The sequence below is a fragment of the Solanum dulcamara genome, chromosome 7, assembly GCF_947179165.1.
Source record: "Solanum dulcamara chromosome 7, daSolDulc1.2, whole genome shotgun sequence".
NCBI lineage: Eukaryota > Viridiplantae > Streptophyta > Magnoliopsida > Solanales > Solanaceae > Solanum > Solanum dulcamara.
Genome location: NC_077243.1, coordinates 1,493,872 through 1,518,834, shown reverse-complemented (window position 1 = coordinate 1,518,834; position 24,963 = coordinate 1,493,872). Strand labels below are relative to the sequence as shown.

Below are 24,963 nucleotides of genomic sequence, written 5' to 3'. Positions count from 1 at the left end.
CAAAATGCCACGTAGACGCCAAGTAGAGAATATATGTCTACTTATTCAATCAACTCTATACAAATTTAAAGATAGATTAAAATTTATGTATTGAGGTTTGGTTTCGCGTAAAAAATAGTGTCATTCTACGTTATTTGAATTTTTCAAAATTATTGACGAATACATATTAGATTTTTCACTTTGGGATAATTTTGTCATCTATAAATTTGAAGTTGGACCAAGATCAGATAACAAATCTACCATATTATAATAAATAAATGTGTTTAGATCCAGATGGATATAAAATTTTAAAATGAATAGAACGTACTTAGTGGATTATCACAATAAATATTGTGCGGTATAATTTAGCTTAAAGCATGGATCATATATTCATGGGAATGTTAAGGGCTATTCAATGCCTCATAAATTTGCCATATAACCACCATTTACATTATAGACCTAGCTATAAATTTTAGTTCGTGTCTTTTAATAGACTATTTACATACGTATATTAAATAAACTTTTAAATATAAATGTATGAGTTTGAATCAAAATTATTAAATTTTTTGGAATTCATTCCGTTATTACTGACATTAATAGTAAAAAAAAATAGAAATAGGAATATAGAGAAACTTCAAATTTGAAAAAGTAATTATTACGTTCTTTTAAAATAGATGAGTGTTAGATTTTTTCAAAATAGTGTGAATTCAATGATTGTGAACAATATTTTTGAAGAATTTAAAATTTGAAAAAATAATTATTATGCTATTTGAACTCTTTTAAAATATCGATAGATGAGCGTTAGATTTTATCAAAATAAATTGAATTCACCAGCCGTAAATAACATTTTCTAAGAATTCAAAAATTTCGACCGCGGTAAACCTAACCCTTGAGGCTGCGCAGACATAACAGCACAGTTAGAAAGTGATTTAATAGAAAATATAATTACAATTACAGACGTAATTATGAAGAGAGATTTTAATCCACGCTCTAGCCAAGAACGTGAATGCACTTACCAAATCCATATGATAAATCCTAGCGAATGCACTTCACTCGCTTTCAATCGTTTGAGAATTCACCACACAAGAAACAAACATTACGCTTACTGCCGAAAAACAGGAACCGACCGTAAAGAATCTTTATACATCAGCCTTTAAATTAAAAAAACTCACTTTTTTAGTAACAGCCAAACAGGCCTTTAATTCTCTAATTATTATTTTTTTCATTTTTTTTTGTTGAAAAAACCGATAAATTAATTTGTTGGATGTTACTCCGCCTATGTGGGTCCCACTTTGTGGGTCCAAATTTCAATAATGGACCCCACAGTCAATTTCAAACAATGCATGCTCTCTGTATTTAAAAGCAGCTGCTTAGTACCAATATTATGCAACTTCCCAATTCCTCATTTATTCACACTTACTACTCTCTCTCATTAACTATTGCTAATTTTCTTCATTTTTTGCAAGTTGAAAAAAGAATAAAGTGCAATTTGAAAGAAGGAAAAAAAGTTCATTTTGCCTTCAAAAGGCACAATCTTGATAAAGGAGGAGATAATTTACAACATGGGTTCTAAGCTAATACTAATGTTGAATGTGTTGTTGGTGTTGTTGGGTTCATGGGTTTTTTCTGGAACGGCTTCTGTTTCATATGACCATAGGGCTATTATTGTAAACGGACAAAGGAGAATCCTTATTTCTGGTTCTGTTCACTACCCAAGAAGCACTCCTGAGGTATGTTCATGTGAAATGTAGTTCAAAAGTTTAGTTATTTATGTCCCATGTTTTCTTGAAAAGATTCCCTTTTTTTTTCTTTCTGTTTTTGCATGAATGGGTGTGTTAGTAAATGTTAAAAGTTGTCTTTTTTTTGCAAAATGGATTCTTGAACCCTTATTTTGGGGTTATACAGATGTGGCCAGGTATTATTCAAAAGGCTAAAGAAGGAGGTGTGGATGTGATTCAGACCTATGTTTTCTGGAATGGGCATGAGCCTCAACAAGGGAAAGTAAGTTTAATTAGACTATTTAAATTTTCTCAATTTGTATTTTTTCATCAGTTCTTGATATTTAGTTTTTTGTGGTTCTCTTTCCAGTATTATTTTGAAGGGAGATATGATTTAGTGAAGTTTATTAAGCTGGTGCACCAAGCAGGACTTTATGTCCATCTCAGAGTTGGACCTTATGCTTGTGCTGAATGGAATTTTGGGTATTCATCAAAATGACTATTTTATCTGCAAAAAGAATGATAATGGATTTAATTGCTCACTTTATCTGTTTCAATTTCAGGGGTTTTCCTGTTTGGCTCAAATATGTTCCAGGTATCAGTTTCAGAACAGATAATGGACCTTTCAAGGTTAGGCAATATGAAAATTTCCATTTTTGATGTTTTCTCAAAAAGTTTCTTTCTTTGATGTGATTGGTTTCTAATTTTTGTTTACTGTATGCCCTTTCATGTCAAAATATTGTACCTTAGGCTGCAATGCAAAAGTTCACTACCAAGATTGTCAATATGATGAAAGAGGAACGATTGTATGAAACTCAAGGCGGCCCAATAATTCTATCTCAGGTTGTTCAAAAGTGCTCATTTAAGTAATCTTGCTGCATTTGTTGTTGGTTGCACAGAGGTTATGATTTGTCCAAAACATATGGGGAATTGATGATTTTTTTTATTTTAAAACTTTCGACAGATTGAGAATGAATATGGACCCATGGAATGGGAACTAGGAGCACCCGGTAAAGCTTACGCACAGTGGGCAGCCAAAATGGCTGTGGGTCTTGACACTGGTGTCCCATGGATCATGTGCAAGCAAGATGATGCCCCTGATCCTATTGTAAGTGTTGCCTCTGGTACAATTCAGTATTTTTCTCTTATCATTGTCAGATCTCTTTTTATTTTTATTTTGTATAATATTGGTCTGGAATGAGTTTAAATGGAGAAAAATCTTCTGTGAGAATTCATAGAGTCTACCCCAACTTGCTTGGGATTGAGGGGTCGTTGTTGTTGTTATATTTGTTTTGCTTTCATTCTGTGTTTCCTGTTCCAAGTGGGGTTCTTATGTGCCAATGGTTGTCCCCTTGATGCTTCAGAATTGCAAGACTCTCTCTGCACATGGGTTGCTTTTGTTTCCAACTACTTCCTGTATTTCTTGCCTCTTCATCAAGCATTCAATGGTCTTTGACTCTTGTCATGTCCTCTGCCATATTTTCCCTGGTAGTGTTATGCAAATTAATGTATTACTCCCCCATTTCAATTTGTTTGTCTGGTTTTGACTTACATGAAGTTTAAGAAAATAAAGAACACTTTTGAATCTTGTGGTCTTTAAACTAAAATATGTCGAATGTACCAAAATATCCTTTAATCTTGTGGTCTTAAACCCGTCATGTGAAAAGTTAGAACTCAAGAGATTGCAAAAAAGGAAAGAGACATTCTTTTTGAAACAATCTCAAAAAGAAAGTAAGACAAACAAATTGAAACGGAAAGAGTACTCACTCTTTGGAGTCAGAACTATAGCAGTCTTAATATGTTTAATCTTGCTCAGTACATTGAGAAATTTGTATATGAATTCTCTACGTTGTCAATATTGTTAAAATTATCTAGGTGATAAAAAATTTCTTTTTTTCCTTGTACTTTTCATCCAGTTTCCTACTTTGATATACATTTCCCCCCTGTTCAGATTAATGCTTGCAATGGCTTCTACTGTGACTACTTTTCTCCAAACAAGGCTTATAAACCAAAGATATGGACTGAAGCCTGGACTGCATGGTAAGTACATATATCTTTTCAATGCATTAAATAAATAAAATTTCTAGTTTTATGTTTCTGCTAGAGTACATGTGGAAATAAATTTCTGACGTATTTTTTTTTTTTTGCAGGTTTACTGGTTTTGGAAATCCAGTTCCTTACCGTCCTGCTGAGGACTTGGCATTTGCTGTTGCAAAATTTATACAGAAGGGAGGTTCCTTCATCAATTATTACATGGTATGTTTATCATCTATGATATTTAAGTGTGTTAGTGTTTCTTCTGAGGCCAAGAAACTATGTTGTTTATGATTTTCTTTTCCTTTTTGCGCAGTATCATGGAGGAACAAACTTTGGACGGACTGCTGGTGGCCCATTTATTGCTACTAGTTATGACTATGACGCACCTCTTGATGAATATGGTATGCACCTTTTCTTTGTAATGTGGTTTAGACTGAGTTTCTTCATGTCAGCAGAAGGTTAAAAATAAGAATCCCATTTTTATAACCACTTGAATTTGAATAGCGAGAATTTTATTCGTCAGCGCCTAAATAGAATTGAAAAAAGTTGATTTCAATGATTCCATCTAATAAAATAGTTAGGCATATCCCTTCATCAAACTTGCATCATGCTTTTCAGTTGGTCAATAGCTGTTAATTTTAACTTCTTATGGATGAGATTTCTTTAATATCAAGTCCATGATTTAGAACTAGGAAGAAAACTCAGAAGAGACCATCTGCAGCTTAAGAAAATTCCTATTAAAAAAATTGTGGCCAAAGAAATGTATTGTTTATCCCACTTTAACATTTTCCATCTGGTCTTTAGGATTACTGCGACAACCTAAATGGGGTCACCTGAAAGATCTGCATAGAGCAATAAAGCTTTGTGAACCATCTTTAGTTTCTGGAGATCCAACTGTGACAGCACTTGGACACCAGCAGGAGGTGAGATTTAACTAAATGCTTCTTGAACTGGTCACCATTACAAAGTTCGGAACGAGAGTAACTGAAGCTTCATTGTTTTTCATACAGGCCCATGTTTTTAGGTCGAAGTCTGGCTCTTGTGCTGCATTCCTTGCAAACTACGACCAACACTCTTTTGCTACCGTAGCATTTGCAAACAGGCATTACAACTTGCCACCATGGTCAATCAGCATTCTTCCAGACTGCAAGAACACTGTATTTAACACAGCAAGGGTAAGAAGAAAGGATATACTTTCTCCCTGAAATAGTTATGCTATTTAGAGCATAACAATGAGAAATTCTCTTGTAGTTCAAATAAATCATTCATGACCTGGAGATTACTTCCTATCTAACTGATAACGTTATTGATTCCATGTGAAGATTGGTGCTCAAAGCGCTCAGATGAAGATGACTCCAGTCAGCAGAGGATTGCCCTGGCAGTCATTCAATGAAGAGACAGCATCTTATGAAGACAGTAGTTTTACAGTTGTTGGGTTACTGGAACAGATAAATGTAACAAGAGATGTGTCTGATTATTTGTGGTATTCAACTGAGTAAGTGCCTATGTAGCTTCTGATAGCCTCTTCACATATTAAATTAAGAAACACACACACACTTGAATTACGTTTGATCAGCTACGTGTTTATGATTGGTTTTCTGTCCTCAGTGTCAAGATTGATCCACGAGAAAAGTTTTTGAGAGGCGGAAAATGGCCTTGGCTTACAATCATGTCAGCTGGCCATGCATTGCATGTTTTTGTGAATGGTCAATTAGCAGGTATGTGGCATAATTATTTGTATTTGATGTGATTTACAATTTGAATCATTACTTGTGCGTGTTATACCACCGTGTATATGTTAAAAGAAAAAGTGGCGGGCCATTTTCAATTTATCTGTTTGCCGTAAAATTTCTTAAATCAAAAGCTGAGGGCTATTTGGTGTCATCAAGCAAATACAATAAGTATACAGTTTGTGTAATAGTAATAAAAAAACTAAAGCCCTATCACCCTGACACATAGTGGCGGTTTTTGATTTTTACATCTCTCTTTGTTCAAATTTCTTGCAGGAACTGCATATGGAAGTTTAGAAAAACCGAAACTAACTTTCAGTAAAGCTGTAAATCTAAGAGCAGGTGTTAACAAGATTTCTCTGCTGAGCATTGCTGTTGGCCTTCCGGTGTGTTCTCTCTCACTGTCGCCCTCTTGCTATATTATATATGCATGCTAAATCTTATATGTGCTTACTTGGCCTCCTTACTCATGTGCTCAACTGCAGAATATTGGCCCACATTTTGAGACATGGAATGCTGGTGTTCTTGGGCCAGTTTCACTCAGTGGTCTTGACGAGGGGAAGAGAGATTTAACATGGCAGAAATGGTCTTACAAGGTTTGTGTGTATAAAATGTTCCGAAAACAGAAGCCGGATGCTCCATTGCATGGTTATCTAAACTTCCACTTTTTTTATCAGGTTGGTCTGAAAGGTGAAGCCTTGAGCCTTCATTCACTCAGTGGTAGCTCGTCAGTTGAGTGGGTCGAGGGTTCGTATGTGGCTCAGAGACAGCCACTCACATGGTACAAGGTGCATATCTCATACTAAAACCTTCCTTCTGTACCAACTTAGTTGTATATTTTGGCATTAAGTCATCCCTCTGCAAGGAAGGAATACTTAAATCTTCTTTAAGCATCTTCACCTAAACACAGTTTTACCTAGTAATTTGAATTTCATGGCTTAAAAAGACTAAAATATCTATTGATTCTTTGTGTTATCTATACAGAGCACTTTCAATGCTCCAGCTGGAAATGATCCTTTGGCTTTAGACTTGAATACCATGGGAAAAGGCCAAGTGTGGATAAATGGTCAAAGCCTCGGACGCTATTGGCCTGGATATAAAGCATCTGGTAACTGCGGTGCCTGTAACTATGCAGGCTGGTTTGATGAGAAAAAGTGCCTAAGTAACTGTGGAGAGGCTTCACAACGATGGTAAGTAATGTTAAACCTTGTGGCATCTTCCTGCGGTGTAACAAGAAGCTCTAACTTAACTTAACTGGGAATTATAATTCAGGTATCATGTTCCCCGTTCTTGGCTGTATCCTACGGGAAATTTGTTAGTTCTATTTGAGGAATCAGGAGGAGAGCCTCATGGAATCTCTTTGGTAAAAAGAGAAGTCGCAAGTGTTTGTGCAGATATAAACGAATGGCAACCACAGTTGATGAATTGGCAAATGCAAGCATCTGGTAAAGTCGACAGACCACTAAGGCCTAAAGCTCACCTCTCTTGTGCTTCTGGTCAGAAGATTACTTCAATCAAATTTGCAAGCTTTGGAACACCACAGGGGGTCTGCGGAAGCTTCCGGGAAGGAAGCTGCCACGCCTTCCACTCATATGATGCTTTTGAAAGGGTATTTACAAATCTTACTCTTTGTTAGAATAACCTGTTTCTTTTTCATTCTTGAAGTAGCTCTCTTCTGTAGAAGACCTGATTGAACAAATCTCCCTTTTTATCCAGTATTGCATCGGGCAAAATTCGTGCTCAGTACCTGTGACACCAGAGATCTTTGGAGGTGATCCATGTCCACATGTTATGAAGAAACTCTCAGTTGAGGTTATTTGCAGTTGATGACACTGAAGATAAACAAATAAAGTGGTTTCAGTTAGTTATCTCAAGTACTGTATAGCAATGTCTACGTGTTCACTTTCTGAAGATATTTTTGAAGATCCATTACATATCAAAAAGTTGGCTTTGATGGGGTGAAGTTGTACAGATATGCAACACACCTTTTCAATGGCCCAAGATTCTGTACATATATGTTGGTCACTGTCAAGTTGGTGTTGGTTTGCAACTGTAAAACATAGTAGTATAGTCATTGGACCAAGTGCACATCGAGATTGTGTCGGTGGGAGGTAGCAGGTTCGAAGGAAAATCTGGGTCTGCACAAGCTGGCTTGGATACCATGGTTATAACACAAGAAGCACATCGAGACTGATTCTTGATTAGTCCATGTGTAGATATTGTTACTGTTAGAATTTGCAAGTCTTACGATTTGAGGATTTTCTGTATTTTATTACTCCATCTATGTAAAAACAGCAATCTTTCATTGCCTATGATGATGTGAAATAACATCAAATTCTCTTTTACAGATGTTTTCTAAATCTTGTTTTTCAGCATTGCTATCTGACATGTCGCAAAAATTATTAATTATAGCGAAAAAACGTATCCATCAAAGTTTTTAACTATAGATTTTATGACTTTGTTGCTAGGTAAAGTTTAATTTTACTGAAAACATTTTGAATTACAAATTTACCCTCAAAAGTTGAGTTGACAGTTTTGCCCTTTCACAAACACTATTAGCTATATAATTTTTAGATTTGAAAATAAAGAAAAGTCCCTTTGCAGAAGAGCAAGAACAAAAATTTATTGCTTCGAGTACTTGAGGTAAATAATTTTCTTAAAAACATATTATGTATTTACTATTGTTGAGCGAGTTTGGATACCATTCTTTGAGATTATTAATACTCCTCACTATATTGAAGATCCCTTTTATTGAGGAAATTGAGGAAAATTGGTTTTGCAGGCTATTTGTAATTTTTTTTTTAAAGTTTGATATCTTTTTAATAAAATATTTTGTTTTTGCACATGATCTAAAAAAACTATTTTTTTCTATCCTATTCAATGTAAGTGACCAAAAAATTTCATTTCCATCTTGAATTCCAAATTAATTTTTCTAATCAAAAAATAAAAATGCATAATGAACACCGAAAAAGTAGATAATGCTAACGTGAGTGAGGGTATTAGCTCTAACCCACGCAGGATTACCATATCTAAGAGCCTTTTTAAATTGGCTTATTTTAGATGTTTTAGAGTTAAAATATTTTTTTCATTCACTTTTACTTATCTATTATGAATTATACATGCCATTAAAAAATAGTGTAATAATTAATATAAGTATTTCATCAAAATATTTATATTAACTAATGATTAGTTCATGAAAAATAATTTGTAAAATAAATAAGTAATATTGAAAATAAAATATAAAAAATATTTACTATTTGTTAAAATAAAAATACAACTATATTTTTAATATCGTGAACAAGTAAACATGTACAATGAGAAAGGTTCAACATGCATATCGGTCGATTCGGTTCGGTTTGAGTTTATTGGTTTGACTTATCGATTTGTATACATGTTAAATCGTTATAGAACCATTAAGATATTGATTTCTTGGTTAACGATTTATTGATTCGGTTATCAGTTTAACTGTTAAGATTTAATAAAAAAAATATATTGAAGATCACTTAGAAATAAGGTGACAAACCAAATGAACTATGCACATGAGTTGACAAATTGGATTTTATTCAAAAACGTTTCTAACACATTAAAATAATCGAAAGCTTGAGACAGAGAAAAATAAAAGTGTGAAACTAAACCCTAAGTGAATGAATTTATATACCGAATGATGTAAATTTATTAATTTACTATCAAATTATTAATTAACCCGTTAATTTTTTTAAAAAAATTATTAAAAATTGATAATTCAATAATTAAAAAAAAATAAAATTATTATCGAAATCATTAAATCAATATATATTATCAATAAATTAATAATTTTTAAATTTAAATTATCAATTTCTTTTGAATTTTGAATAGCTACCAATACGAAATGTCATGTCATGTCAAATGGGCAAAGTCCAAAAACTTTCGCCTTTCCACAACACCAACGCCAAACTGTTTGGTCTTCGTCTTCTATGAATCGGAACTCTGGAGAAGGGTTACCGGAGAAATGGTGTTGTTGTTGAGTAAAAGGGGTGGTGAATACCTCATTTGGTGATCGGAAATTGACAAAAGCTTCTTCCTTTTTTGTCAATTTTACCTAAAGAAAGAAAAAAATGAACATTCAACAACTCAAATCTTTAGCTAAACTTGCCCTATCTTTCTTTATTATAGGAATTGCAACTGTTCTTGGCTACTTCACATGGCTTATCTCTACTTCTGCTTCCATTCTGTTAGCTGAACTACTTTTAGTACTTCTCCACCGCCGTTGCCCTTATATCTCTTGTCTTTATCATTTCTTTCATCTTGACCATCATAGACGAATACGCCGTCATTGTGATATCCTAGGGCCATTTGTGGCGCTATGTGTAGCGCCACTGTTTAGCCACAAATTGTTTGACATAAATGTGACTTCTTGTGTGGTGGTAGCAACTATGTTTTACCTTCACCTGATGTATTGCTTTGGTAGGCTTAGGGATTTTCGGGTACTGAATGTACTCTTTATGCTTACTGTTAATATTGCTTATGGGGAATTTGGATTTGGGCCTAATACTTGTGTATCAGTTGCTGTTTTCACTTACATTGCTATAATGTCGGCGGGTCAAGCACAGAGAGGTGCAGCTCATGATGATGATGATGATCTTCAGCGTTTGACATTGAATCAGATTATGTCGAATTTGATAATAGGTACATTTTATAATAGTAATTCTAACAATTGTTTTGTTATGGTGGTGTGGAGACGATTAGGCTAGCTAGACAGTGATTATTAGTAGAGCAGTCGATGTAAGTAGACTATCTGAGTTGTTGGTTAATTGGTAAAACGAATACAGAGTATGTTTATTTGTAAATTTGTCATGTCACTTCGTTGAGTACAATTTACTTGGAGGTTAATCTTTTGTTAATGCTAGGCTATGAAGGGTCGCCCTTCCTTTCTTCTTGCTTGATCTTCTTTTCTGACCTGGAATTAACTGTTCAATTCCTCTAGTCCTTTGGTTAATTATTTTATGGAATGGAGAAGGCCAACAAACACAAACATCTTATGCATTGAGTTTGAGTTTATGGATAACTTTCGAAATGACTGCATTAGAAAATACAGAGATCAACATCTGTTCATAATGCCCAAAGATGCTACATGATTGGCATTTAGAGCATAAGCTGATCTTAGTACCTTCTATATTGTAATTTCGAAGGCTACCCTATACACAAGATATATCAGATAATGTTACTGGGATTGTGAAATCATTGGCACTGCAGACTTGACTCACCGTGATGTAACAATCCTATTCAAGATTTGTTTAATTGAATCACGCATGGCAGTGCCTAGGTAGTATAATACAATCATAACACACACAGAAAAAAAGAAGAAAACATGAGAAGAGATCAATAATCATTGTTTTATTGTGTACTCCTATTTCCCTTTGTTGTTATTTGGTGCTGACACGATCTAACCTATTATCGTGTCAAGTTAACCTATTTCATCTCGAGGACTATTTCATGAGACGGTTGTGTTGTGGTCTTTTCCACCCCATAAGAAAGTGTTGTGGTAGTCAGCTTCATTGGTGCAAGTTCTAATTCCCCTGCACTTGAGCAAATACAAATCTGACTATTCAAGGCAACTTTAGTACATAGTCACAGATTAATTATGTACAAACATTTGTGCTCAGTATTTTGCTCCATCAATGTACTTGGATCATAGTCTCCAGAGGGATCATTGAGTTTAACTTTAGGAGATGTAAAGAATGGTTGTTTCAATCTATTGTTTATAAAAGGAGATAATTGTTTCAAGCTATCATTAGATTGACAGGAGGAACCAGAGGGATAACTAAACAGCTTGCAACAAGAATTGATGGGTTATTTGCAAACCTATATTTTGACAACTAATCCTTAAACTAGATGTATGTATTACAAAGTGTGTGAAATAAAACTAGATGCAAGTGTTGTAGTGTGTGAAATGCAAAATCTTTAAGAGCCATAACCCTAGGGGTCGTTTGGTAATAGGTTAGAGTTATACAAATATTAGTTATGTGTGAATCTATGTATTATTTTATGCATGCATCAGTCATAAAGGGATTAGTTATTCTACCTTCCATCCTATATAAAATAATACATAGATTCTCTTACAACTTATACATGTTTAGTTATGTGGGTTTATAAATTGTCAAGCAAACGTTGTATTAATTTTATACATAAATAACTTATTTCTTATCTACCTACCAAACGTTGTATAAGTTGTACGAAAAATAATACATGGATAACTTGTTTCTTATCCATCTACCAAACGACCCCTTAGAGGTACTCTCAACATATCCTCATCAGATATCAATGGTATAGAAGAAATTTATTTGATAGTCTAGGCTCTAGCAATCTAAGTTGCACTGACTCAGGTATCCGATACGGGTGCAGATCTAGAGGTCAGTTCATGATCTAAATTTTAAGATTTGGGGGTACGAATACGGGTGCGGGAAAGATAATTCAAGTATCTAAAAATATAGTTATATGTCTAAATTATGAGACATTATGTGGAAAACTTACTAGGTATTATGCGGAAAATACATTGATCGGGAGGAGAATCCAGAAGGTGATATAAGGAAAAGATAGAAATTTCTATATACAAGGTAATCTATTTCCTTCAATTTCACCTTAATTTTTGTTTTGATTACAGAATCATTGTATTTGTCTCGAATATCTATGTTTATTCTGGTCAAAGTACCCAAAATCGGCTGACCAAATTCAGTTTGGATCCCACTCCTACACCCATGTCGTGTCAACACGCATTGGGTGTTGCAAGTGAAGACTTCAAGCAACTTAGCTAGCAATCCACAGTTAACTAATTGTACTGATTATAGTACTTGTACAATAGAAGGCTTTGCCTTTGTATATATAACATAAAACTGAATTAGTATACTTACACAGCTATATATTCTTGACATTAACAATAATTAGGAATATTTTCTAGGTTTTAGCCAATCATGAGGTGGATTATCATAGTAATGAAGTCCTCTCGGATTGTCGGTTTTCCTTTGGAGCTTGGCATTCGTGGAAATAGGTCTGCCTTGCATGTGTCTTTCTTCTTGAATGGGAAGAACGAGGGATAAAAACTCCTGTTCCTTTGCTTTCCCTTTTGCAGCTCTGTCCATGCATATATGTGACTCATTGCTGTGAAAAGGTTTGGGTGGCTTTCTCACTTGTCATGTGGTGTTAAGGAGGTTTGTTATAAAGTTCTTTTTGGTTGAGATTGATGCATGGATACTTTTTATCTTCTTAGAAACATATACAAGGATGTTTTGGTCCAATAAGTCACTTTACTACAATCCATTGTGGCATTCTTTTGTAAATGCTTGCATATAATCCTATCCTTGATCTGGACAGGTAACAGAAAGTTTTACTCCCTTTAATTGCTTAAATAATGTCATTTTTAAGTGGCTTTGTGAATTTCTAATTGTTTTGACTTCTGTTTCTATGAAGTAATACAAGGGTGTTTAGAAACAATTCGATATGTTAAGCAGAATTACTTTCTATCATTGTCTTTCATGTTGAGTTAGATATAACAATCCTTGTGTATCACGGCCATATGATGATTATGGACATTTTGAAGCTCAAAACTGTAATTTTTAGTTCTGTATACTTGAACTAAAAGAAACAGTGTAGTAGCTGCTGATATGAGGACAGACAAATGCGTGATTCCCATTTATGTGATGGCTGCAATATTTGTGGTTTATCGGAGATGTTATAAGAGAGAAGGAAACTCAGTGGTGGATGGTTGTTACCTGTTTACAGCAATAATAGAGATGTGCAAAGATCAGAATAGATGAAAGGTAGCTTCATGTTTATACAAACTGTAGCAAGCTTTTCATTTTCAATTCCAAGGGGCATATAGTAGTATATTTGGTCATGAATTTTGTTGTAACTAATTGTTGGAAATTAACTCTTTAGAATAATTGATTGTTGGGAGTAAGTTACATTAATGTGTCAACAATTTGGCCTTTTCTCAGTTTTCACTAAAGATGATGTAGAAATAAATACTCTTAGGAAACTTTTACTTTTTTTTATATTGTCATCTCCACATCAACAAGATTACATTACAGTGCATTGAATTCACCCTTTTCTGATGACATATTTCAAATTTGAGAATTGTACATATCTACACTGAGGACTGAACATTTACTGCCCTGAACTAATCTTTTTCAAAAAAAAGTTGTCTTGCAGTCTATAGAGTAATTTCAAATGATAAAGAATTTGAATACATTGTGGTCAAATAAAGCTTTATGTTGCTTTTTCCTGTGAAAGAAAATCTTCTATTTGAAGCTCTTTATTATTCCATCTTCTTTTTCCTTTTAATTTTATTCTCCCTTCTTAGGATTAATTTTCTTTAAAGCTTAAGAAAACCTGTTGTGTAAACTCACAACTCAGAAGTCAATTAACCTTTTTAGTAGTAAGTTTACATTAAGGAGTGCATTGAATTTCGAATAGAAAAAGAAAAAACAGAAAACCGGAATCCTAGATCCTAAATTACCTCACCTATTAAAAAAAACAGGACTTTCGATTAAATAACAATAAAGGATTAAGAGCATGTTTAGATGGATTTATAGCTTTTGCCTTAAAAATAAGTGATTAAAAGTATTTTTTTAAATTTTATCTACACATTTTAAAAGTGTTTAAAAGTTATTTTTTAAAATAATCTCTAAACAGATTATAAAAATATCTTTAACTTATCAAAAATGAGTTGTTCGGAGGGTAAGTACCTTTCAATTTCAATTCTAAAATTATGAGTTCGAATCGCCAAGTAGCAAAAAGTTAATATCAAATTTCGTTATATTTATTATTAGATGACGACGAAAATTTTATTTTATATAACTATGGATATGGTATAATCTAATAGTTGCTCATTACTTATTATTTAATAATTTTATTTTATATTTTTTATTTTACCCATACTCTATTTATTTTTTCTTACATATACTTACCAATCCGAATAGAGTTGAGTGATAACAACAAATAAGAATAGAGAGAGATGGACTAAAAAGTATGGAGTCAGTGTTTTAGAAGAAACTGTTGTTAGTCTCTCTTTCGGCTCTCTATATATCACAAAAACTCCAGGTGCTAACTACTGTGTGTGTGTGTTTTCTTCTGTAAATGACGCGTTCCCATGGCGGCGACTCCTAATTTTCTCTTCTTTTTCTTCCACTCTAACCAATTTTCTCCATCCTACTGTCACATTCATCATCAGCAGCAGCAGCAGAAGCAATCAGTATTGTCCCCTTTTTTGCTTTTCTTCTTCACTTTCTCGTTTTGTTCTCTCACCATTCTCATTTTTTCCCTTTACTCTAAGCTTACTAAGAAGAAGATTAATGACACCCATCAACATCTAATTAAAGTCCGAGAAGAGTTATCTATACAGGAATCTACTTTAGATAACAAGAATGAGGAAGACCAGGAGATTACGCATCAATCTGACCCGACCCATTTAACCCATTCTATTCTTCTCGAGATCTTACCCTCCAATTCACCTAAATGGGCGAAATTGTTCGCTAATGAATTGGGTGATACCCCGAATAAGGTTGAATCGGGTTTTGATGCAGAAAGGGTGGAAGAGGACAAGGATAAGGAGAGGACGAAGAAGAAGAAACGGGCTAAGAAGAAGAGACCCGATTCGAATAGTGAGGAGGAAGGGAAGAGGGATTCTGGGGTTGTGAAGGAGAAGGAGGAATTGGTGTGTTTATACCCTTTTACGAAGTCGTCTAGTGCAACTCAGAGAAAAATTAAGCAACATTACGATGAGCTTGTTAGGTCTCACGAGTCGAATGGATTGACTTTGGCTCAGGTTTTTCTTTACTCTGTTTGAATGTTAATTGTATAAAGCATATACCCAATCTTTGAATTTAATTAAGGTTGCGTCTTGATGTGGTCATTGTTGAATTGGACGGCTCTTCTATGTATGTATGACTAAATTAAGGTAGATACAAACACATCACTGCAATAACTTACCTGCCTGTGATGTTTGTACTGAGATTCTGAGTTGAGGTCTCTCAGAAACAACCTCTCTACCTTCAAGAGGTAGTGGTAAGATCTACGTACACTCTATCCTCCCCAGAACTCACTGGGTACGTTGTTGTTGTTGTTTGTTCTATATTCAACCTCCATGATGAAGGATATCTACATTTCAAGCTTGAACATGAGTTCTATTTCCTTTTAAGGTTTCATGAGCTTGACCATCGGTTTGGCTTAATTTTTAACTTTCCATTGGGCTAAATCTTATCATACATTGGGGGCTAGGTAAAAGTGTGACACGATTAAATGTTTGCCAGTAAAAGAGAGTAGACTTCCGCACCTTCTTAACGATTTCCTTTCTTCTTCTCAAGACAGGAATTAAAAATTATCCAGGGTAGTGTTTGTTTTTTGAAGCTACTCCAGTCTTTTTCAAGAGTAACAGTTTTGGGGCTGATCAGTTTGTTTTCGCAAAGACACGTCTGACATAATAAGTTGGAAGGAAAATATTAATTTGAGGTAGTAGGTGAAAGAAGTTGTTTAGGTGTACTGAGTCAATTAACTAATTGGAAGGAAAATGTTAATTCGAAAATTTGGTCAATGTTTATGATTATTTTTAGAGTCAAGTGGTTGATGCCAAACGACTTGAAATAACAAATCAACAGCTGACAGGGGCAAAGAATAGATAAGATACAGAGTCAAAGCTAGAGGGAAATTCCATTATGCATCATCTGGACAATATGGTCATAAATGAAAGCAAGTGTTTTGAAGGGAAAGAGGAACACACTTCATTTCGTAAAGTCTAGATGTCTCCAAAAACTATACTTTGGTTAACCTGTTCAAAAAAAATAATCTGCACTTTTGGATTAGGAGAAACGTTGTAGATGGTGCAGCACACATAATTGTCTTGTTTTTCTTAATAAGTAATGATATTCTATTAACAGTATGACAGCACTAAGGCAGACGGCAGTGGGTTAACAATTACAAAGTGTGCAAAGCCCCAATCATGTCTAACCTAGTAAAGGGGGCAGATCCACACTTTTTGGGTTATCTGTCAGTACCACCTTGGTAATGATTGTTAATAAAATTACCTCAATTTTTCAGGTGTCTATGCATTGAATAAGTATCCACCTTAGCTAGAAAACAAGAAATTGACTTCTTGGAACTTTGTGAAGAATTAGCTTTTCACTGGGTGGGGGGGTGGGGTGGGGTAGCATATTGGTAGTCAAATCCATAGATATGAGTAATGGTGCATCTCTCTTGTGTGGCTAGTCTATCAGCATATCCTCAGAGAAGGTGTGGATGAAGGTGTGCCTGAAGCACAGGGGAAAACGCCTCAACTTGCAAGCGAGCTCAAGGTACCCCTTGAGAATGCATTTTAAGACAATGCTCCTCACGACCTTCAAGACTGAAGGCCAACAATAGGCTTGGTCTCTCCAAAGTTCTCTGCCTTGAAGAAATGATTCTGCATCATGATTTATGAGTTATACCTTGGATGCCTTAGCAAGTGGAAATATCTTTCCAGGTTGTGGGAATCAGTTTGAAGTTTGTGCGAGCTCGTTGCTTATCTAAATGGAATAGTAGGAATTTAGAGATATGCAGCAAGTGCTCAGCAAGAACACTTTTATTTTGCCCATGCTTTTATCAACTACCAGCTTGTCAAATCTGTTGTGGATCCAAGACGTATCAGCACAACACCAACAAACCCAGTATAGTCTCACAAGTGGAGTCTAGGGAGGGTGTGGTGTACACAAACCTTACCCCACAAAGGTAGGGTAGAGAGGCATGGAGGAAGATTAAGCAGAGATATATTATGTAGTTAATTAGCTAATCAGGAAGTATAAACTTCAGTCAAGGCTTCTTGGTTACATGTGATCATATTTATCGGGTGTCACTGATGATCTATGCTTCTCTCTTAACTGATTTTCCGAATGCACAGTAGGTTAATTGCTGAACAGGCTGGCTTAAGAAAGCATTCATTAGATGAAGTTCATGAGATGTAACTTTGGTCACTCATTTGATCTTTCTATTGGATGGATTAGTGGAATCAAACATCTGTTGACCATAGTGCAAGGTAGTCAAAAATGGGTTGGTTTAGAATTTGGCAGTCACGGCCTTTTTGTTCCAAGTGAACAAGAGAGAAGTTCTGTGATACCAATCTTCTTGTGGAGTATTCTGCCTAAAGCTATCTATGCCATGAATGACCTTGAGAAGTTAGAGCTTCACAGTAGTGCATTAAAATTACAACTCATGATTAATCTATTAGCATAGCTATCCTGGTATTGTATAATATGATTTGTGCATCTACAGAGAGAAGTTTCCATTTGGGATTTACTGTAGTTATGTATGGAGGACATAACAGTATTCATCATTGCTCTCCTACTTCTGTCAATTCAAATGAAGTTAATATTTTATTTCATTAAGAATAAATAATGGAATATAATCCAGCTTGATTGAGTGTCATTCTCCCAAGTCATTTTCTCTTAGAACTTTCATTCTTTTGTTTATATAATTGGATTGGCTTTGATTGTTCAGACCTTTGAGATTCATAAATTGTTGTACTATGATGCAGGTTGGTCAATTTGTTAATTGCTTGGTTGAAGCAAGGAATGAGCTACAGCACAAGTATGTTTTATATTTCTTTCTTTTTTTTCTATTCTATGGTAACAGTATATTCATCAGCACAAAATTATGTGCTGGGAGCCAGATTTACAAAAGAACCATGAGGCTAAAATATAGCTACTTACAAAGTTGACTGCTTATGATTTTGACATTTCTTTTCCAAGAGTGTTTTCCAGTTTTGAACACATGCAAATCAACCTTTGTCAAAGATACCTTATTTTGTCACCCTCACCCCCTTCTTCTCCATTCAGATTTCAGGCCTCTGTTTTTTATTAGGTTTACTTGAATGACTACAGATTATATCACATGAATCGTGACCATCCAAAGCACCTATTTTTAAGAGTAGAGACAGAGTGTGTATCCTCTGTATTAGTAATTACATGTGTTCTTCCTCAACAGGTCTGAGGTCATTCAACGAAGATTCACAATAACAAAGGCCTTACTCTTTAAGGCTGATAGGTCTTCCTTTGTTCGCCTACGGCAGCAGGTAGTGGACATCTCCCTTCTATCGATTTTTCTTGAGTTGGAAATTTATTTTTCATTCATTCCCCAATAAGAAATATTAACTGATTTTTTTATGACTGCAAGATATACAAGCTAGAATTAGAACAAAAGCGATTGGAAGAGGATGCTTTTGTATATAATTGGCTGCAGCAACAGCTGAAGCTCTCACCAGCCTACAAGAAGGTATAAAATCGTACTATGCTATCACGTTGTGAATTCAACATTAAAATTCCTTTCTTATGGTTGGTTGAATTTCAATCTCCATTTTTGTTCTTTTTCCCCTTGCGTAGTGTTAGAGTCTCTTCTTGCAAAGTTGATTCCTTGAGTCTGTACTTTGCCACTTTCTATTGACCTTTTCTTTTCCTTTTTGAAGATGCTTGAAATTGGTGCAGACATGGAAATGAAAGCAAAATCCAGTGAACTAGTCGAAAACACAGAAGCTGAGTTGCCTGATATTTCATTTGAAGAGTTATTAGCACAAGAAAAGAAGGATGCTTTTTGGTCAGTGCTTCCTTCTCTTCATCCACTGTTGCTTCCCCCACTCCACCGGTTTGGACTGCTAACGAGATATTATTTTGAATTGCAGGCAGAAGAATGGGAGAACGAAAGTGTACTCCGGCTGAGGATTTATTTTTTAGCTTTAGTTGGAATATCACTAATGGCAGTATGTATATCTTGATGCCAGAGTCATTACCTACTACAGGAAATTTTTTATTAGGTGCCTGTGCTTCTTGGGTTGATTTTGGACCGAATAATAGCCATTTAACATTTTGTCTTCTTTGTTAGGTACTCTCCATGCGCCTTGCATATGGTAAATATCTGGGTCGTATGCACTACTTTTGGCCTTTGAGGGTCTATCTATATATGCTAACGACAGTTATACCTCATCTTTCTTCTATTCCTTTCCTAGTTATGAGAGAAAAAAACTTACTCATACTTACAGTTAGTGATAACATGAAATATACATGTTAATGAATTGAGGTGAAGTGATAAAGTGTATGTAAACTACACGTATTATATGTGATAGGAAAAGTATAAATATATCCCTAATGTCACTAATCCTGGCCCAGAAAAATAGTTCTAACCATCAAGTTTGAAATTGGTAAGTGGTCCTTACGAAATTCTGCTATTAACAGGAAGACATCTCTCACATGATAACTAAAATTTGTCTTTGGAGTTTTTAGGACACTTTTTGTTTGGCCCTAACAGACTCAAATTCTAAATTATTCTAGACACAATTTCAAACTTGATTTAGTATCTTACCAACTTTTTTGATTTTTTGCCCATTCCAAGCCACAGTTTTAGCTACTTCTTACCAAACTCAAAATAATATATCTTTTGGAATAAATTGACTCAATAACTGGGCAAGCCTAACTGGATGTACTTTATTGGTATAGAGAATATTTTTTCCAGTAGAAGTGAATTAGGGAGAATTAACGTTTTGAAAATTTCCAACATTGTTATCCAAAATCAAAAACAGGAGAGTTGAATTGTGTTAAAAAAAGATATATCATACAAATATTCTCGCACAATAATATTCTAAGTTGATCAAACTCTTTTAAGTGGTTTCTAGGAATGAGCATATGAGATCTTGTCGAAAAATCCTATCAACAAAGGATCATAAAACTTGACCAAAACTTCTTTTACCAGGATCTACCGGATGCATTGCTAAAAATAAAGTACAATTGAGCAACAGTGTAAAGGAAAAGAAGATGGAATCCAAGTTACAAGCCAAGCCCTAAGCTAATACCATAAGGCTGAACTGTTATACAGGCTGCAACTTACTCTTTGGCTCATTGTGCTATGGAGTGAGAATTTTAGTGCTTTCTGTTTTCCTAATCTCAGCATCAGCAGAACTAAGATTACAGACCCTTTTCACTATAACTAATAACAAATATGAGCTCTCTCCTTTGATTAATCAATCAATCTTCACCGAGGAGTAGATCTTTCGAACAAACCAGAAGCAAGCATAGAAGCCTATTGTTCCTGTTAACACAAAGAAGGCATATGATGCGATCAACATATAACCAAAGTACAATATGCCTGAAACCAGCTTGCTGATTTCCAACTTGGTGAAGAAATAGAAAATAGAGTAGAGAAACAGGTATAACGCGGAGGATCCAGCAGTCAGATAAGCTCTCCACCACCAATTATAGTCTTCACTGCACAACTGGAAGTAGCAGAGCACAACAGTTATCTCTGCACATGTGATTATCAAGATCACGAAAACTATGAAGAGGAAGCCAAAGATGTAGTAGAACTGGTTCAGCCATATGGACGTCAAGATAAAGAATAGCTCAATGAAAACAGCTCCAAATGGAAGGATGCCCCCAATAAGTATCGAAAATGCCGGTTTCATGTACCATGCTTGCTCTGGTAATTGCCTAGGGATTTTGTTCGTCTTGACAGGGTCTTCAATGGCTGGTTTTTTGTAACCAAGGTAGCTGCCAACAAATACTAAAGGTACTGATATCCCAAACCACAAGCACACTAGAGACAACATAGTCCCGAATGGCAATGCTCCAGAAGAATGTTCTTCCCAGATAAGAGCATTCAGCACAAAGAAGATGGCAAAAAGTATTCCGGGGAACATGAAAGCAGTTTTCAAGGTAATCCTTTTCCACTCTGTTCCTTTAAACATTTTGTAGAAACGAGCAGAGGAATAGCCAGCTAACAAGCCCATGAAAACCCATAATAGAACCATAGCAGTCATAAGCCCACCACGGTTCGAAGGTGATAAGAAACCAAGAAGAGCAAAAATCATCGTCACAAGTGTCATACCAAATATTTGGACACCGGTTCCGACATAAACACACAGTAATCCAGAATTAGTTGGAGCGCGGAAAACATCCCCATGAACAAGTTTCCACCCTGTTTCCTCCTGAGCCTCATCTTGCGTTTCCAATTGATTATAGTTTGCGATATCTCTGTACAAAGTTCTCATCATGATCATCGCAACCATACCAGAAAGGAATAGGACAATCATAAGGGAATTTATGATGGAAAACCAATGAATCTGATCATCATTCATGAGCAGGTATGTATCCCAACGAGAAGCCCATTTTACATTGCTTTCCTAAGGAAGAACAACAACAGTGACTAAGATATCTGCAGACAAATAAAAACTGCTTCAAGCCTGACGTAGGAAGGGCAAAAGTTCAATAAGAGAATACCATGAAAGAAACATCATAGGTGAATACAACCTCCTTATCTGCATCTACTTCTTGGGGAACAGTGCTACCTGGAACTAATTTTTTTGTATTCTCATTGCACGTTGTCACCTGAGGATTCTTGTCATCCCACACCTTGTACTCATGATTGATGCTATAAATAGAATCATGTGAGAAAAGAAGAGCAAGAACAGAATTCCCCTCCCCAACCCCGGGACATAAAGAGGAAAAGGAAAGAAAAAAGAAAGACACAAGGCATAGGTGTAAAGCACTGAAACCTGTTTGGCGTCACTTCAAATCCAACAATACGAGCAGTATCGGTTTCAGGATCCTTGTGGTACATGACTCGGAAGCTCAAGTGGTTGTTGATGAAATATTTCTCCTCTTTCCTCTATCAGAAAGTGAATGCAAAAACAGTTAAACTACATTCGCGAGGACTAAGCCATCAGTCTATAGTAATTCAAAGACTGCACAAACCCCAGCATAATTCCCCTTGAACCCAACACGGAAGCCATGCTCATAAGTAATTGATTGAATTCCATCCCGCCTTTGTCTAAGTACTGCAACTGGAAGGTTATCCAGAATCCTGCATCATCAGGTGAACATTCAATGTTGAATTTTAATTCAGGTGTAAAAGCATGAGGAAACAATAATGCATGGTAGGACTAAACTAAATTCTCGTGGGAAAAGAGTAAAACTAAATTTAGTCTTCCACATCACCTTTGCGCTAATTGATGCATATGAGTCAAAAATCATGTTCATGAGGATTAAAGTAAATTTAGGGGACGAGCAGACTAAATTTAATCTTACATGTTAACTCTGTATTCATCATCAATCATCTCCTTGAAGCTCTTTGCAGATTCAGCATCGAGCTTTTGCTTACAAATCACTTGGCATGGTTGTTCTTGTCTCATTTGAAACTGTAAAATAATTCACAAGGATAGATTCACTCAGCAAGTTTACACATAAGCACATATTAGACAAAAAAAATCCTCCTCCTTTTTTCCTTCTGCAATTATCAGATTAGATAGAAAAAATTTCCTTACAGAATACACTGAATTCTCTATGCGGTCACCTCGAAGAACCTCCCCCAAATTCTCCGCACTATTCAAAATCTTGGTAGGTCTGCAGTACTTCAAGAAGTAGTAGTCATAGGGAAGTTGTGTTTTTGTAGATGACAGCTTGTTCACTTTGATATTAAGAGGAACACCCTGTTAGAAAAAGAAAAAAAAGTCAAAAAAGAAAGCTAGTGAGAAACAATCAAACATAGGAAAGGAAGAGATTAGTTCACAACTCTGAAACCCGAAGACAAAGTGAGGAAGGCAGCTACAGAGAGTTTCCAGAAAATTTTCATTTTCACATGGAGGAACAATCAAACAGTAAATAGAAATCCAAAAGATAGATGCTCAAACATAGCAAAATTGAATCTTTCAACATATACTCTTTTCTGTTTTTTCTATCCCAAACAACCAGTCCAAAATGTACCCAATAATTTATTGTATACAATTTCCATAACATTCTATGTCTTAACCCATCAGAAAAATTCGTCAAACAACTTCAGTCTTCGAGCCAATCAAGCTCAACTGCCAAAGCAACATTTGCTTAGGAATAAGATCCTCACAGCCTCTTCCTCTCTCGAAATGAAAATTCAGAACTAAACACACACACCATTTCTCTGTTTAGTTCACCTTAGCTGGAAAACACTAATTAGGTATCAATCAAATGTATTCACTCAAAGCACTTCGATTGCCTGAATGGGATTGGCCTATCAACAAAAATAGATCATTAATCATACCCATTACCCAACGAGGAAAAAAACAGAACCCCAGATCAAGAATAGATATACTCTCTCCCAAAACCTCACCGGTCGGTCAAAATCAACAGATCCAAACCCTTCTCAGTCACAAGAACTCAAGACTACAGAAATTACTAAAACCCCAAGATTTAAAAAGGGTTTAAATCATTCAAAAAATGATTATCAACACTAGAATCGAACAAATTCATATATTTTTTTGTAGGAAAAAAAGAACAAGATTTGAGTGAAGAAAGAGGAACATACAGTTTGAAAATCGCGAGGAGCAACACCAGGGAGATAAAAGGAGTGAGCAGAAGATAACAGAGAAATGAAGATGGCAGTGAGCCACAGCGATCTTCGTCTATCCATCTTCAATTCTCAACTCAACAATACGCCCAAAAACTGAACAGTCAACAATTTTTGGAGCCTTTATCTTTTATGGACGAAAATTATTTCTTCTATTTCCAGGTTCTTTTTCTGCAACCCCATTTAATTCTCTTCTTTCTATTTCTTTATGTGTATCCGTTTATGACACTTATACTCTTTTCTATTTTGATACGATATGTTGCCAAATAATTTAACATTTTTCTTAAAATAGATTTATTTTTAAAAAAAATAAAATTGGAGATAAAAGAAAGAGAATTATACGCCTCTTATGACTTTTTATTTAAAAATTTTAAAAAATAAGGTGGGGAATGAGGCTTTTCTAACGAGGTGAAAATGAACGCAACCAACTAAACTGAGCTATTAAAATTTCCAAAAATAAATTTATATATACACCTCCTATGATTTTTTATTTATAAATATAAGTCAATTAACTACTTAAATTAAGATTTTAAACTTTCATGACACATTTTGATGAAATTAATTTTTTAATCATATTTTTAAAACAGTCTTTATAACTCACAGAGAAGAGGGTAAAATTTATTTACACTCTACCATTTTCATACTCCACTTGTGAATTACACTTGGTATATTATTATTATTGTTCGGTCACACCTTCAATATTTAAAGTAATCTAATATATACAAAGTAAAGTAACAACTTCAACCTTGTTATGTGAAAATTTGAGAATCAAGAAACAACATTTGGCATTTGCATTATTGAATCATACAAGATATGGATAGTAATAATTTCTAATCCGAGTTTCCAAAACAAGGAAAGGTAGACACTGAATTTGAACACTGATTAGCTCTAGCCTAGTGAATCTTTAAAGGACATTCTATTAAGCCAATAAATACAAACATTTTTTTATCAATTTGATCTTCTTTATATATAACAGAAATATTGCAATTACTACTATGAAGAAATTGACTACGGGGTGTAACTGGTGAAACACTTCTAAGCCTCACCTTATCTGAAGAGATAAAAGAATACCATGAATTTTGACACCAACCAAAAGTAGCTATTTCATCAATAATATATCACCAGAGAATTTTCTACAG

General features: G+C 34.9%; 4 protein-coding genes across 5 annotated transcripts; 3 read left to right on the top strand and 1 right to left on the bottom strand.

Annotated features, from left to right (window-relative positions):
* Positions 1-1,372: 1,372 nt before the first annotated feature.
* Positions 1,373-7,809, top strand: LOC129894157 (beta-galactosidase). Its single transcript, XM_055969698.1, has 19 exons — positions 1,373-1,709; positions 1,885-1,980; positions 2,068-2,180; positions 2,261-2,327; positions 2,448-2,540; positions 2,662-2,805; positions 3,649-3,737; positions 3,848-3,953; positions 4,048-4,135; positions 4,539-4,657; positions 4,745-4,909; positions 5,057-5,229; positions 5,343-5,452; positions 5,741-5,850; positions 5,950-6,060; positions 6,142-6,252; positions 6,449-6,654; positions 6,737-7,073; positions 7,181-7,809. Exons 1-19 carry the CDS (start codon positions 1,542-1,544, stop codon positions 7,289-7,291), a joined length of 2,517 nt encoding a protein of 838 aa, XP_055825673.1. The 5' UTR covers positions 1,373-1,541; the 3' UTR covers positions 7,292-7,809.
* A 1,539-nt stretch (positions 7,810-9,348) lies between these two features.
* LOC129896683 (uncharacterized) lies at positions 9,349-13,494 on the top strand. The gene has a single exon (XM_055972620.1). The coding sequence runs from the start codon at positions 9,559-9,561 to the stop codon at positions 10,192-10,194; it is 636 nt and encodes a 211-aa protein (XP_055828595.1). The 5' UTR covers positions 9,349-9,558; the 3' UTR covers positions 10,195-13,494.
* A 934-nt stretch (positions 13,495-14,428) lies between these two features.
* On the top strand, positions 14,429-19,440 carry LOC129896128 (uncharacterized). 2 transcript variants are annotated; one of them, XM_055971960.1, is made up of 7 exons: positions 14,429-15,263; positions 18,000-18,052; positions 18,449-18,536; positions 18,638-18,736; positions 18,927-19,054; positions 19,140-19,217; positions 19,340-19,440. In XM_055971960.1, the coding sequence occupies exons 1-6, from the start codon at positions 14,589-14,591 to the stop codon at positions 19,174-19,176; spliced, it is 1,080 nt and encodes a 359-aa protein (XP_055827935.1). In that variant the 5' UTR covers positions 14,429-14,588; the 3' UTR covers positions 19,177-19,217; positions 19,340-19,440. The 2 variants fall into 2 exon arrangements, with proteins under 2 accessions (XP_055827935.1, XP_055827934.1); XM_055971959.1 differs by having other exon boundaries at positions 19,140-19,440.
* A 778-nt stretch (positions 19,441-20,218) lies between these two features.
* Positions 20,219-24,033, bottom strand: LOC129894994 (transmembrane 9 superfamily member 7). The gene is made up of 7 exons (XM_055970605.1): positions 23,783-24,033; positions 22,770-22,934; positions 22,534-22,643; positions 22,201-22,309; positions 22,002-22,114; positions 21,727-21,877; positions 20,219-21,629 (listed from the first exon to the last, which is right to left on the bottom strand). The coding sequence occupies exons 1-7, from the start codon at positions 23,885-23,887 to the stop codon at positions 20,472-20,474; spliced, it is 1,911 nt and encodes a 636-aa protein (XP_055826580.1). The 5' UTR covers positions 23,888-24,033; the 3' UTR covers positions 20,219-20,471.
* Between the last annotated feature and the right edge of the window lie 930 nt (positions 24,034-24,963).